The sequence below is a fragment of the Chanodichthys erythropterus genome, chromosome 3 (genome assembly GCF_024489055.1).
Source record: "Chanodichthys erythropterus isolate Z2021 chromosome 3, ASM2448905v1, whole genome shotgun sequence".
In the NCBI taxonomy this organism is placed as follows: Eukaryota; Metazoa; Chordata; class Actinopteri; order Cypriniformes; family Xenocyprididae; genus Chanodichthys; species Chanodichthys erythropterus.
In genome coordinates this window covers 32,711,636-32,725,912 of record NC_090223.1, presented here as the reverse complement: position 1 = coordinate 32,725,912, position 14,277 = coordinate 32,711,636, and the positions used below count along the sequence as shown (strand labels likewise).

General features: G+C 36.2%; 1 protein-coding gene across 1 annotated transcript in view; it reads left to right on the top strand.

Moving 5' to 3' along the window:
- The first annotated feature begins 12,856 nt into the window (after positions 1-12,856).
- Positions 12,857-14,277, top strand: part of nubp1 (nucleotide binding protein 1 (MinD homolog, E. coli)) — a 36,199-nt gene continuing 34,778 nt past the window's right edge. Inside the window, exons 1-2 of the mRNA XM_067381872.1 lie at positions 12,857-12,940; positions 13,387-13,491. Of these exons, the coding sequence (XP_067237973.1) occupies positions 12,910-12,940; positions 13,387-13,491 (136 nt within the window). The 5' untranslated portion in view covers positions 12,857-12,909. The remainder of the gene's footprint in view (positions 12,941-13,386; positions 13,492-14,277) is intronic.

The following is a 14,277-nucleotide window of genomic DNA, read 5'->3' as shown; positions in this document are numbered from 1 at the left end:
CTGAGAACCTGAGCTGGTCTTCAACTCCAAGCTCTGTCCATATAGTGTACAGCGTGGAGACACCACCCATTTGTTCTGGGAGGAATGGGCGTAAAAAGCTCTAGTGTGTCAGCAGTAAAACCAGTTCTAACTCTCCCTCCCACACTTTTCCAGTCCCATCAATAGCTGTGAACAGCACAACATTTATTTGCAGGACACGTTTTCCATACAATTTGCATTTCATCTTTCGTTCATTTGTTTAAAAACGTGTGACCCACAGGAGAGCATTTGAGCAGATGAGTCAAGAGCTCTCCAGCCTCAAGACAGAGGCTCCTCTTTCACACTGGCATAAGCAGAATGAATTGCTTTCTCCCTGTTCTGATTAAGCTCGTAGCCCTGAGGAAGTGGAAGGAAATGAAGACAAAAGTGGACTTTCTGATGAATATGAATGAAAGATTCATAAAAGATCTCTAATTGTGCCCAAGCATCTAAACAGAGTGTAGTTCCTGTCTGTTGTTGGAGCAGTTCTCCTTGTGCCAGCAGCTCAACAGATTATGTGTGCTTCTGACCATTGATTTGAGACCACACCTTCTGAATCAACAACATCGACCTCAATAACGTCAATAAATAATGAGACAATAAACTTACACTCAATTGAAGTAAACTTGGCCCTATCTCAGATGGATGACCACCTGGGTTGAGCAACATGTACAAGAACATAAGTTACTCAATGCACAAATTGGAATTTGAAATGAAATGGTCACGATTCAATTGAAGTTGAATTTCAATTGGAATGACAGGAAGAGGAATGAATTGCATTGCAAAGAAATTAAAAACAGTCATACAATAGCAGAATTTCATTAGTCCAACCCAAGAAAATGGGAGAGAACTAGTCTAAATTAGGACAGATTAGATCATTCTGGGAAATTAAGTTCTTCCTCCATATTCAATGACACTGAGGGCCCTATCATGCACCCAGGCGCAACGCCAGTGTTTTTTGCAAGTTTTGCAAGTTTCAGCCCGACGCAGTTATCATTTTCACGTCCTCAAATGCATTTGCTATTTAAACAACATGGTGATGTTGTTTAAATAGCAAATGCATTTGAGCCCATTTGTTCGTCCATGGGCATGCTGGTCTGAAAACGAGGTGTGTTCAGGCGCATTGTTGGTGCATTGCTATTTTGAGGCAACTGAACTAGACTGCGCCATTGACCAACAAAAACCTGGTCAATGGTGCAATATATATATATTATATGCACAAATGTGTTTTCTCTAGTATTGGTTTACCTAGTTCAACCACTCTGGTTCAAACTTTAACAAGATAGTTCATCGAAAAATGAATATTTGCTGTTCATTTATTCACCCACCCTCACCCTATTCGCCATCCAACAGTAAATAAGATTTTTAGCTGAAACCGTGGTCCTTGGTGATTCATATAATGGAGTCAGTGGGTGCCGTCACTATCCATTAAAAAATTTTATAGTTGCCATTTACAACATTTACGACTTCACTAGCAGTAGTTATAATTGTCTTCAATTTTATTACTTCTACCTTCATAAATTCTAGTTCAAATTCTACATCCTGTTTGCTTGCTACATTGATTTAAAATTTCAGAACTGAACAAGAATTTGAAAGGTATTCTCAATTTAATTCTGAACAACTGCACACACTCCTGATTGACTTATAAAACTTATGGCAAGAACCTCCAGAACCTCTTTATCACTGAACATCTCTCACTGGTTAGAATATTCCAGGGTTGAATTACACCGCAAGCAAACATCTAACACACCTTCAATTAATCAGCATTCAGCTACCATTGACTCTGTGAAGAATGTCTGCCACCCTCTTTATATGTGACAATAAAAATCAATCGGCAAAGGTCTATGGTTGTGGATGTGATTTGTAAGCCATGAGTGTGTTTGCACAGCTGTTTGAGGGCTTTGTAGGCAATCCTCCCCTGAGACGAACATCTACTGCTGCCTCCTTCAATGTGACTAATGATCTAGTAGCCCAGTATACAACATCCCTGCCGCACTATTCAAAGGAACTATGCTTGGCTGGCATTGTAAGGAAATGCATGTCTAGATCTTTCCTTTGCTAGGAATGGATTCAATTTATACTGGTCAAAGAGCAACAAAAATAGAAAGCTCTCTTCCTTCCTCGCAACTGTTCAGGGTTGAGTGTTTTCCTGGAGCGACTGTGTCATAAATGGTGGTTGCAATGTCACAAGGCCAATTGGCTTGTTGGTCATGGTGACTTGCCATACATAGATAGTTTGACCTCAGACACCTGACCTGTAGAGTTTATTGGGTTAAATTTGGTCTGACCATACAGTTTACATATAAGAGAGGGACTGCAGTGTTAGGGATCACATACACAGCATTTTCCATCCTGGCACCCACACATTCCTACCTGCCAAATTTGCTTCAGCCTCAGTGCAAAAAACCCTCACAAACATCTTGGAATTTCATGATTTCACCAACTGAGAATAAATTGAGCTAATATATTTAGAAATGAGCTTGCTATTCCTTTTGTTACAGGTTGACGTTCCAAAACCCAATCAAATAGGAGTCATTTTCTTTCAGTAAACTATTGAATGACACCTTGCTAATGATGGAGCTTCAGTACAGGATCTTGGACAAGGTTCAATAGACGGCTCCCTGCTGACACAACAGGCACCGTGTGTCTGTATCACTGTGCAAACAAACTGGATGAAAACACATTTATCTTCTCCAAACAGAAACTAGCTTTACTTTCAAGAATGCTGGCAAATAAAACAAGCCGTAACACAAACAGGAGTAATGTGATCAGTTCAGAAAAATGGTTTCTTAAATCAACATGAAGTCAATCGTGACAAATTTATTTTCCTGCATGTTCTTGGTCTTACTGTCAATTCATTGGTGAATGATATTCCAAAGAAAAAGTCTTTGTATCTAATCAAAATGCACTAACTTCCTAGCTCTTCCTCTGAAACAACTTTTCCACTGACGTCACTTAGGCCACGTAGACTATTAGATAATGTTAACCAATAGGCCAAAAAAACTATTTATACATTTTTTCAGGAATCTTACATTCAGTCTGGCTTCATCCTGGTATGTAATGCCCATTCTCCAAGATCTAATCAATACCAGACTAATAAAATCAAGTCCTGTACATTCTTTTATAAAATAGGTTGCAAACATTTCCGTAAGTAAAAATACTCAATTATGTATAAAAACCCTTTAAGGCAATGGTATTTGCTTCTCCTGAAGCTGAATCAATCAGCGTAATCTAAACTTCATTTAAAATATATATATAATTTTTTGCAATCAATTTAATATATAAATAAGTAATAATATATTATATATATATATATATATATATATATATATATATATATATATATATATATATATATATATATATTATATATATATATATATATATATATATATATAACAAAAAACTTATTTAACTCTTCTAATTATTACTTAATTATAAATTTAATCAAGGGACTAGACTGCAATCACTCACAACTCTAAATCTCTGTTCCACACAGTAACAAATAGTGCAGCAAGGTGAAGAGGGGGAACTAAATGACAAGAATAGTCCCTTTGATGGTCCAAAAGAGGCCAGAATTTGCATGCATGAGATGCTGAATGGATGTGAAGAGCTGGCAGTCTTTAGGGGTGGTTTGCATGTCACGCATGTGCTGCTTTGTATTGCCGTTGGAAACGGGTCATACATCATTGTTTGAAAAAATCTATTAAATTCATAAAGAGGAAGCTGGCTGAGACACCCTAACAGTTGTGGAATGAACTGATCCAGATGGACAGAGTGCTCAGAGACATGTCAGACATGGCAGCTTTATATGATGAACAGATTTAATTTAGGATTGTAATCACATATAAACATTGATCAGTGAACTTGTATGGTAAGCAGAAGCTCAACTGTACTGGATTGACACGCAAGAACAAACCTCATTGATTCTCACATGTTAAGCAAGTACGGCTGAGCTTCTGTTTACCATATTTGAGTGCTCTTTGTATGTTCTCTGATTAGTTTTTATATGTAAATAACGGCTAAATTAAATCTGTTCACTATATAAAGCTATCGTGTCTCTTCAGAAGACCTGGATTAAACCGCTCAATTTATACGGATTTCTTGTAAGATCAAAAATCTCTCATATTTCATTAAAAATATCTCAATTAGTGTTTCAACTGTGGAAAAACAGCTTGTGAACAATGTCACTTAACGTTGACATTTACCTCAGGAAAGCTATCCGATGTTCATTAGTTAGCTATAAAAAAACACTACACAGGAGCTTTTTACTGTTAAATATATACTTATGTTTGAAAAAAAAAAATATCATAATGACAAGTGTTTATGAAAAGCACCTTATATGCAACTGAGTTGTATACAAACATTTCAGTTTTAATTTATTTCTATTATATTTAACTGCAAATAGCAGTTGAATATAATAGTTTGGGCTCTGATGTTAATTTTAACCTGTAATATTTTAGTAATGTACCAAATGAGAAGGTTCCCTGTTTACAGCATTAGTTGGGAAAGATTTTTTTTTCCTCAAGAAAATCAAACTATTGGTATCAGCGGATATTATTCTGAATGATCAACGGAGACATTTAGTATCAGTGCATCTCTGCTCAAATTTGTCAAACTGATAAGGGTCCAGATGCTTAAATAATATAAATACCTAACATGTTCTAGGCAACCAATAAATGTTGACTATTACTTAACTACAGTTGTGTGGTTTCAACTAACTTTGCAAGTGTTGATGATAGGTAAACTATCACAAAAGATAATTTTGTAAAAATAAATAAGTAAACAAATAAATAACTCTAATGAGGAAGAATGCCCCGTGACCCTGTTAAAACGGTCTGCACTTCAATTTCCTCAATGTTCAAACCAAATCTATTGTGCACCCTTGCATATATGTCCGTTGTGCTTAGAAATTTGAATGAATCTTACACCTGGTGGGGTGCACAGGGAGAACTCCTGTACAAGCCCGTGCAGCGCTCCAGGTCTGTAAACAATGAATTGGCCTCCTGCTCCAGTGTGGCCTTGAAGTCAGCCAGCCAGCTGCCGCATTGTGTCACGTGCATCACTGAAGCACTGCTCCAGCATGTTTATTGTCTCATGGATATCCCAGGCCTCAATGCTACACACACACACACACACACACATCATACTATATCAGAGAGGTCTAATATTACATATAATTGTTGTGCCACTGGCTCTCCTGTTAGATTTCTTCCTGGTTCAACATCAAAAGTTTCAATTGCAAATTAAGGCAGTCTATGGAAGGAAATCTGAAAGCATTATGTCATCAAAAAGATCTTCATTTGTGTTCCGAAGAATCTAAAAAAAAAAAGAATCCAAAATCGAACTGGTTTGAAATGACATGAGGGTGAGTATTTAATGACAGAATTTTAATTATGGGGTAAACTGACCCTTTAAAGTTAACACAAAATCAAAATTGACAATTCTTATTTTTTATGGAATGTTGCAGTATTTATAATAAATGATTCATCTGTGCACATCTTTTTGTTTTTAATCGTGGGCCCTCATAATCTTTAATCAAAATAACTTCTCCCTCTTGCAGTGACAACTCTGTTTACTGGTGCGAGGGTGGGACAATCTGTCACTTACATCACAGCAATAGCAATTCCACAACCACAACCAACCAATCAATTCCCATTGAACAAAATCAAGTATCGTCCTACATTTTTTCTTGTTCGAGAAAGCCGTTTCACTCGGATATACGAAAGGAAATAAAACACTATCGCAGCAGTTTCATGCCAAATTTAAAGGGTTAGTTCACCCAAAAATGAAAATTCAAACTGCCAAAGTCACGTGATTTCAGTAAACGAGGCTTTGTTATGTACGTCATAAATGTTTCAAAACATTTTGAAATTTCAATGGTTCATGTGACTTTGGCAGTTTGATACACGCTCTGAACCACTGATTCGAAACAAAAGATTCATAAAGCTTCAAAGCTTCATGAAGCAGTGTTTTGAAATCACTCATCACTAGATATTGTTGAATAAAGTCGTAATTTTGTTTTTTGGCGCACAAAAAGTATTCTTGTCACTTCGTAACATCAAGGTTGAACCACTGTAGTCACATGAACTGTTTTAAATATGTCTTTAGTAACTCTCTGGGCATTTAAAGACTAATGTTAATTGTCTTGCTGTCAATGTAGGCTCACTGAGCCATTGGATTTTATCAAAAATATCTTAATTTGTGTTCCAAAGATGAGCAAAGGTTTTACGGGTGTGTAACGACATGAGGGTGAGTAATTAATGACTGAATTTCATTTTTGGGTGAAATTAACCCTTTAAAAGACATGCCACTCATAATGCACAAGGAGAAATCTCCAAGCTGGCCCACGGATCTGATGCGGACTCCTGTCTGACAAAATAAAACGTGAGCATTGAGAACTGTAGGCTAATATTAACATGAGAGGCATGTAGGGCTCTGACACAGCTGAAAGATTTCATAACAAGAGCAGACAGCATAAACAAAGGGTGAGATGTGGGCCAAACAATAATCGACTCTAAGGAATGTGTGTCTTTAAAGATAGATGACAGCTGAGTATGTGAATGAACACGGGCTGACCCGAGGGATTTGTGAGGAGCAATACTCTAAAATAAAAGGCACAGTGCTATTATTATTACCAGCACAATTTTCTAAAATTTTATATTAGGTATAAGGAACAGGTAGGTAAATTAAAATCTGAAAATATAAGATCTTAAAGGTGCAGTATGTAATAATATTGACTGCTAGAGGTCGCTAGAGGCCTATTCAAAACAAAGGCGTAGCTTGATGACACCAGGTTTGAGAGCGGAATCTTGGGACATGTGGTCTTCACATCAACGGCTGGTGCAAAAGAATAGGGATAGGACTCGGGAACAAATCATGTTCATGGATGCGATTATTAACGTTACTGTAGTATGAAGCAGAGCAGGGCCGAGTGTTGTGGGAGCTGAACGAGCAGCGGAACTTTTATTATGTCACAGTCACCGCCGCTGCTTCCGCTTTTCCGGTCATGAGTATGAGGAAACGCAGCTCTGTTTATCATATTAGATACATTTGAGTGTGTTGAAAATGATGTTATAACATTACTCTGTGCGTTCGCTCTGTGGCTGCTGGGTACTGTGTGCTACTTGTTTGAGACACAGTTCAGTAAGATAGATCGATTTTAGAATATCATATTAAATGCTGGATGGCTTGTGTTGATAAATGGCATGCAATTAATTTTAAAACGTATTGTATGATGGAGGAAAAGCTGCATCTGATTATGTTGTGTTAGCTACTTCACAAAGTAGTGTTTTTCTCTGAGGCATGGTAAAGGCATGCAATTTTCTCATGATTTACCAATAGTTGAAACATTTTGGTTATTGTAAGTACTCAAATAAACAAAATATATAACACTGGCCTAGTGGTTTTTGGATATTTTACAGCAAAAATATTACATTAAACTGCTAGGAAAATCTTTTCTTGAAGGAACAGTTCTCAAACTCAAAAATTAATTTATTATTTAACGTTTCTCACCTGTATGGTGTTCCATATCTGCATGCGGTTACCTTTTCCATAGATGTAGATGCAAAAGAAAAAATAGTCACTTATCCTTACACAAGAGACAGTTAGCTAGCCTACATTGACATATCTGTCAAGTTTACTTCTGCGTTGAAGCCGCGCGATATTTTTGGTCAGATGAACAGGCCGACACGGCAGAAGAAATCATATTTTATCAGAGATTGCATTCTGAATTCAATGCAATATAATGGCGGGAAACACGTCTTTCTCTTATCGTGGGAAAGGCTAAACAAACCAAATTTTCTATTCACGAAGAATCGATTAACTGCACGTCGCGCAGTTTAGTTTGATTCACGAGCAAATGACTCTTATGAGATTCTTCTAATGAATCGTTCGAAAAGAAGAACCTTCCCACAGGAAGTAGGCTACATACCGGTCAAACGTTTGGAATAATTAAGATATTTTAATGTTTCTGGAAAGAAATCTCTAAATGCTCACCATATCTGCATTTATTTTATTAAAATTCAGAAAAAAACAAAACAAAAAAACAACAAACAAAAAAACATTTATATTGCGAAAAAAATATTGCAATTTAAAATAACTGTTCATTATTATTATTATTATTATTTTAATATATTTTAAAATGACAAAGCTGAATTTATATATGCACATTCAGCTGTTAGACCTTATAGACATAAGTGTACAGTATTTCCAAATAATGTCCAGTCAATTGAATTTCCACAGATTTACACCTCAAAGAAGATGATGCAGGGAAATAGGATGAAGCTGAGCTAAATTTCAAATGTCATTGCAAATGTATCAAAAATTTGGTTTTGTCATTATGGAGTGTAGATAGATGTGGGGGAAAAAAAAAAAAGTATTTTAACGTAAGGCTAAAACAAAATGTGAAGAAAAAAAAAGAAAGTATTCAGAATGCTTTCTGAATCCACACACACACACACGTACATTGTATCATGTTTTGCTGAACTCTTCTAGTCTATATTGGTTATTTATTTATCTTTTTATAATGGTCTGTTCCAGCTCACTGGTGGCCCGCTCAATCTAGGAAATCTCCTGCAGGGTCTGTGGACAGAGCACAAGAACAAATTGTGGCAAGTATGCTGTCATATCTGCCACTCTAGTGTGACTCAAGCACTCTAGTCTGACTATGTGGGCTGATGTTTCTGTCTGACTCTTTTATTTCTTTTACAGTGCTACAGAGACAAATGAGAAATGGCAAGTATAGCACATTTGTATTGAGTGAATCCAATCATAGTGATGGCTGTGATGCCAGCGAGCCACTCCCTCTGGGCAGCAAGCTGGCATTCTGAGTCACTGCAACAATGCACATTTGCATTCTAGCTTTTCTCTTTGCTTTACCAGCACTTTATAAAATTCACTCACACATCAGAGATTTGTTTAATCTTGTTGATCTTTCTTTCCTCAGAGAGAAATCCATCCTGAATGCAATCTGATATGGATCATTTAGCATCTGTTGTTTGGTTATTAATAAAACAATGTTGTTGTTTTTTTGTTTGTTTTTTTGAACGATGGCTGTTTTCACTGGATGTTCGCATACATACTCTGCTGGGAGAAATTTGAGGTCAGAATAACACTGTGTGGCCTATTCTATCCATTCCACTATGTTGATTACTGTAATTAACTTTCAAAGAAAAAAGAGCTCCCGCACTTAATAGCCTACTAAGCACTGAGTTTACATTAGATGAATTATAGACACAGCAAAGACTAGTTTCTCGCAAGCATTCCTCCAAATATATTGGATTAAATGAAGTCTTGGCTGAAATCCTGGATCATCCATAACACATCTACTGTTCCACTTGGAATCATTAAGACACTTCATTGAACAGAAGTCATGTTGTTCTAAAATAACAAGTGAGGGCTGTGTATGATGAAAATCCACCGCAGTCCGTATCGCTCTCTGGGCGGCTGTACTGGAATACTGGAGATCAACTCTCAATGATCCACAAGAGGACACTTGTTAACAAGTGTTCAACATGTCTCTGGCCCTTCAGGGTGAGTGCGTCCATGGATATTGGTTGCGCATTCTCCGCTCTCCTGGAGCGCTCGCCGATCAGTCCCGTGTTGATTGAAGTGAGCTCTACAATCCTTTGTCCTGGCCTGTAAGTGTGGGGTATGGCAAAGCTTCGAAAGAGCAAAATCTAATCCCGTAGACACGACTGCTCGCACTAGCCTTGGAGGCTAATCTGCGCAGGAGTGCGAGTGGGCCTGAGGGAAGTGGAGCAGATTTAAGTCTTTGTCCTTGAGGCCTGGAAGAAAGACCCATCACATGGGGGCTTATCTCAGTTTCTCCACTATGAATCACAGAGCCTACTTCTCAAAGGGTTTAGGTTGAAGAACAGAATCTTCTATGGCTGCTTAAAGATCACTTTAAAATGAAAATTACCCCAAGCTTTACTCACCCTCAAGCCATCAAGTGTATTGACATTCTTCTTTCTGATGAACACAATTGGTGTTATATTAATTAATATCCTGACATGTTCAGTCTTTATAATGGCAGTGAACGGGACCAATGAGTATGAAGTTCAATAAAGTGCATCCATCCATCATAAATGTACTCCAATGATGAAGGCCTTCTGGAGTGAAGCTTTTTTTTTTGTAAGAAAAATATCCATATTTAACAAGTTATAAAGTAAAATATCTAGCTTCCGCCAGACCGCCTTCCGTATTCACTCACTTTATCCTCGCCAAGCAATAGAGATACAATCCTCATTGACTTCTCAAGGGGTTTGGGTTGAAGAATAGCTCCTTAAAAGAAAAGTATGCTCTGGTAAATAATAAAAAAAAAATACATTAAAATTTTTATAATAATAAAAATCCTTACCCGAGAAGCTAGTCATGTCCAAATATGTATCTTGAACATTTTTACTTGTCAGGTGGCCGTGAAGTTACTTTTTCTCACAAAACAATTGAGGTATAAGCCTCATTGACTTATACGAACTAATAATCTGCAATTGCTGTGAATGCTAATCAAATGTTTTGGATGCAGATGTGCACCAAAAACAAGATCTTTGAGCTCTGCTCAAAACCAAAAACACACGTATTTGACATCTCAGATCAATTACAGATGCTCTTTATTTATTATCATTCATCCATGAGACTGTGTTTGACTGAGAATAAGAATGAGATTTCTTTTGTTCAAGAGAGGATTCATTTATTTGATTCACATAGCACAAGATATGGGTGCTGCACAAAACACTTGATCCGTCAAAATGAAGCACCTATACAAGATGTTATCTATATATTGTGCCTTTAACACTAAAAGCACAAGCTCACTTTTTATGTATTGGCTTATTCATAACTTAGCTATACTAAACATCTTATTTCTGGTGTCTGACTCTAATGTAAACTTGATAACCATATGATCATTGAGGAAATACACACTTGGTCTTCTTGGTCTCTGGAGTACAATAAAACAAAAAAACACACCCTCCCACAGCATTTCCAGTGGACAAGGAGTGGTGACTGGCTCTATCTTAAGCTAGCCAGGTGGAATAGTTTCCTTAGCAACAAACTGACATTAATCTGTGTACTTGCCCTGGTGTATTTGAGGTTACAGAGACACCTTTATAAGCAGACAGGGACAGACAGTTTATGAGTCAGTGCTTTTATATGAATTTGCAAGATTTGAGTGCAGGTCATGTGATGCAAGGGAATAACACAATCACAACAATGTGTTTTTTATTCGAAATGTTGCCACTTCTTGAAGTTTCAGGTTATAGATATTTCTCCATAATTATTTCTCCATAATTTATGCATTTATAACTGCATAAAAATTAATAAATTCACAAATAAATACATTAAATAATCTTGATATAAAAAAATTATTTTGTCACCCCCTACAGGACAGTATGAAATATTACACTAGTGTGAGCATGAACTAAAAAAGAAAAAAAAACTTCATATAATATTGCTGCACTTTTTCATCTTTTTATTTAATTTTATTCTATTTTTCAATGCTAAAATGCATTTTAAAATTTACATCACTAATATTTTGTACTGTCTTTCCGAGAGACTATAACGTCTGCACAAACAAAGTTTTCTGATCAACTCAGCAAAAGAGAGAATTTCGTAGCACACCTGGGGGATTCATAAAAGAGGTTTTATATGAATGGTGGATGAGGAGAAACGAGAGATCTCCTCCCATAATGCCTGCTCATGGGCGTGTCTCTTCATTGCTGTGTAAAAAACAAAAGGACATCTCATATTACGTTCCCCCCATGAAAAACTCAGGGGCCCAAAATTCAGATTCGGATCACCTGGAGCTACAACCGACAAGAAAACAAACCAACCCCCGTTTTCTCATGGATAAATGAACATGGACAGAAAATCCATCATAACTCATGTTTAAGTAGGTTGCCACTTTTTCTGGGAAGAAAAGTGTGAGAAGTTTTGAGTCTCAAAAGCTTTATAAGAGTTGTTGATGACAAATGTCCAGAAGTCAGACAATCACCTTTTGCCTTGTATATGTTTACAGAAACATCCGTAACTGGGCAATTCAAGCACAAAGCCATCCTGTATACAGTGACACGGCCCTTGGGAGGATCTAGGAAACTAACTCCAAGTGTTGCCAGAAAGTCATTTCTGCTTCCTCAAAAGCCCTGTATAAACTCTTGAGTTAACCCTTCGGTGACTGAGAGGTAAAACTGCATTTTAATCATTGTCTAACTAAGCTGAGAGAGCGTGATTGGCATTTGTGGTCACAGAGCGACATTCCTCTTGATTTGCACAAGCGTTATTACCACTGACCTCTCATCCAATTTGCTCAAGTAGGCAGAAGGCCACAATATTGGACTTTTTTTTTTTAAATCAATCTCCAAAGCTATGTTTGCCATTCAAATATCATTTGAAAACTTGCTAAGCGACATACAACAGATCACATAATACCTAAAACGTTTGTTTGTGTGTGTTATTGCCTTAATGCACAGTTGGTACCCCTTAAGATATTTTTTATTTTTTATTTTTCTTATCTGTTACTTTATCTTACTTTTTTTTTTGTATCTGTACAGTTGGCGCCCTCGCTACAAAAGTTGTAACAAAACATTTATTTTTTCTTTCATATCTAAACATTTATCATGGTTGTTATATAATTTTTTATTAGATTGTAAATCTGTTTACTATAAAGCTAACTTGACTGACTGTTTATGTATATTTCCACTTTAAGTAGTCCCTGATGTGAAAATATGATGTTATAAATATTTTCACATTTTACTCTTCACTGCCACACAAACCAAAGCTACACTGTGCGTCAAAATACCCCAATGTGACCGTGCGGAACTTCCCACACACTGCATTATCCGGGGAAGTTCATGGTCGTTGCACCACTGTCAGGAACTGCGCAGGATTTGAAAGATGGCGGATGTTCCTAGTGATGCGCCAGAGCGTAAGTCTAATAAACGTGTATGTAATTGACTTCAAGGACATTGAATCCGCACTTTTTTTATACTGCCATCTGTTTACAGTTTAAAGTACGCTTTCGCCAACTATACACATATCCAACAAGTTTCGCTGTGCCTCTTTGATGTTTATCTTAAACTGACATCTGTCATTTTAGACAGTCTGGCAAAACAACTGCCAGTGTCAGCTGCCTAACGTTACACCTTTACCTTATTGTTGACTTTAACATCCATAAATATAGTTACAGTTACAACATGCTATCAGACTAAGTGTGAACTTAGGAACTTTTTTCGTTTTTTTGTCTTTGTGTTTATTAATAATTTCAATAAAAGGAAAAAAAAAGAAAGAAAGAAAAGGGAGGCATCTGTACATGATCCACACTATACATGTCTATCATTTTTGTTTGTTTAAGTGTGTTGTCATTCTATCTAGACTGTCCAGGCACAAGCAGTGAGCAGGCTGGTAAATCTTCAGCATGTCAGGGATGCCCAAACCAGAATGTATGTGCTTCTGGTGCCGCCAAAGCCCCTGATCCAGGTATACATTGATTATATATATATATATATATACACACAGACACACACAGACACACACAGACACAGAGCTGGGTAGATTACTTATAAATTGTAATCAGTTACTGATTACAAATTGCATGGCAAAATTTGTAATCAGTAATATCTCTTAGATTACACATTTTTGGTAATGTAATCTGACTACTTATGGTTTACATTTAGATTACTTTTCTGCTAACCCTTATTTGATGTCACATATATTGTAGGATAATCTTGTACTATTTTGACAGATACAAAGAAAAATATATATTATTTTCACCAACAAGAGCCTCAACAGATTCTTTTTAAAGTGCAATGTATGGACAGTAAATACTTCAAATACTAACACTAATGTACCTGTTAGTGTTTGCGGATAGTAACACTGAATAAAACAAAATCACATCTCATGATTTTAAAACATATTTACTTAAAATTAAGTACATTTAGAAAACAAATATTGAAAAACATGAAATTCACATCAATATCACTGCTACTTCAAATATTTCATCTATGTATCATATATTATTATTATTATTATTTCATATATATATATATATATATATATATATATATATATATATATATATATATATATATATATATATATATATATATATTCATCTATATTTGCCGCCGGAAAAACTTGAAGAATCATGAACGTATAAAAGCAGCAGGTTTATTCTGAAAAAAATATAAACGTTAAATAAATGAAAAATTAGGAGAATCAGTGAATTGTGAACAATTTACTGCCACTGTAATAATAATTTGTAAG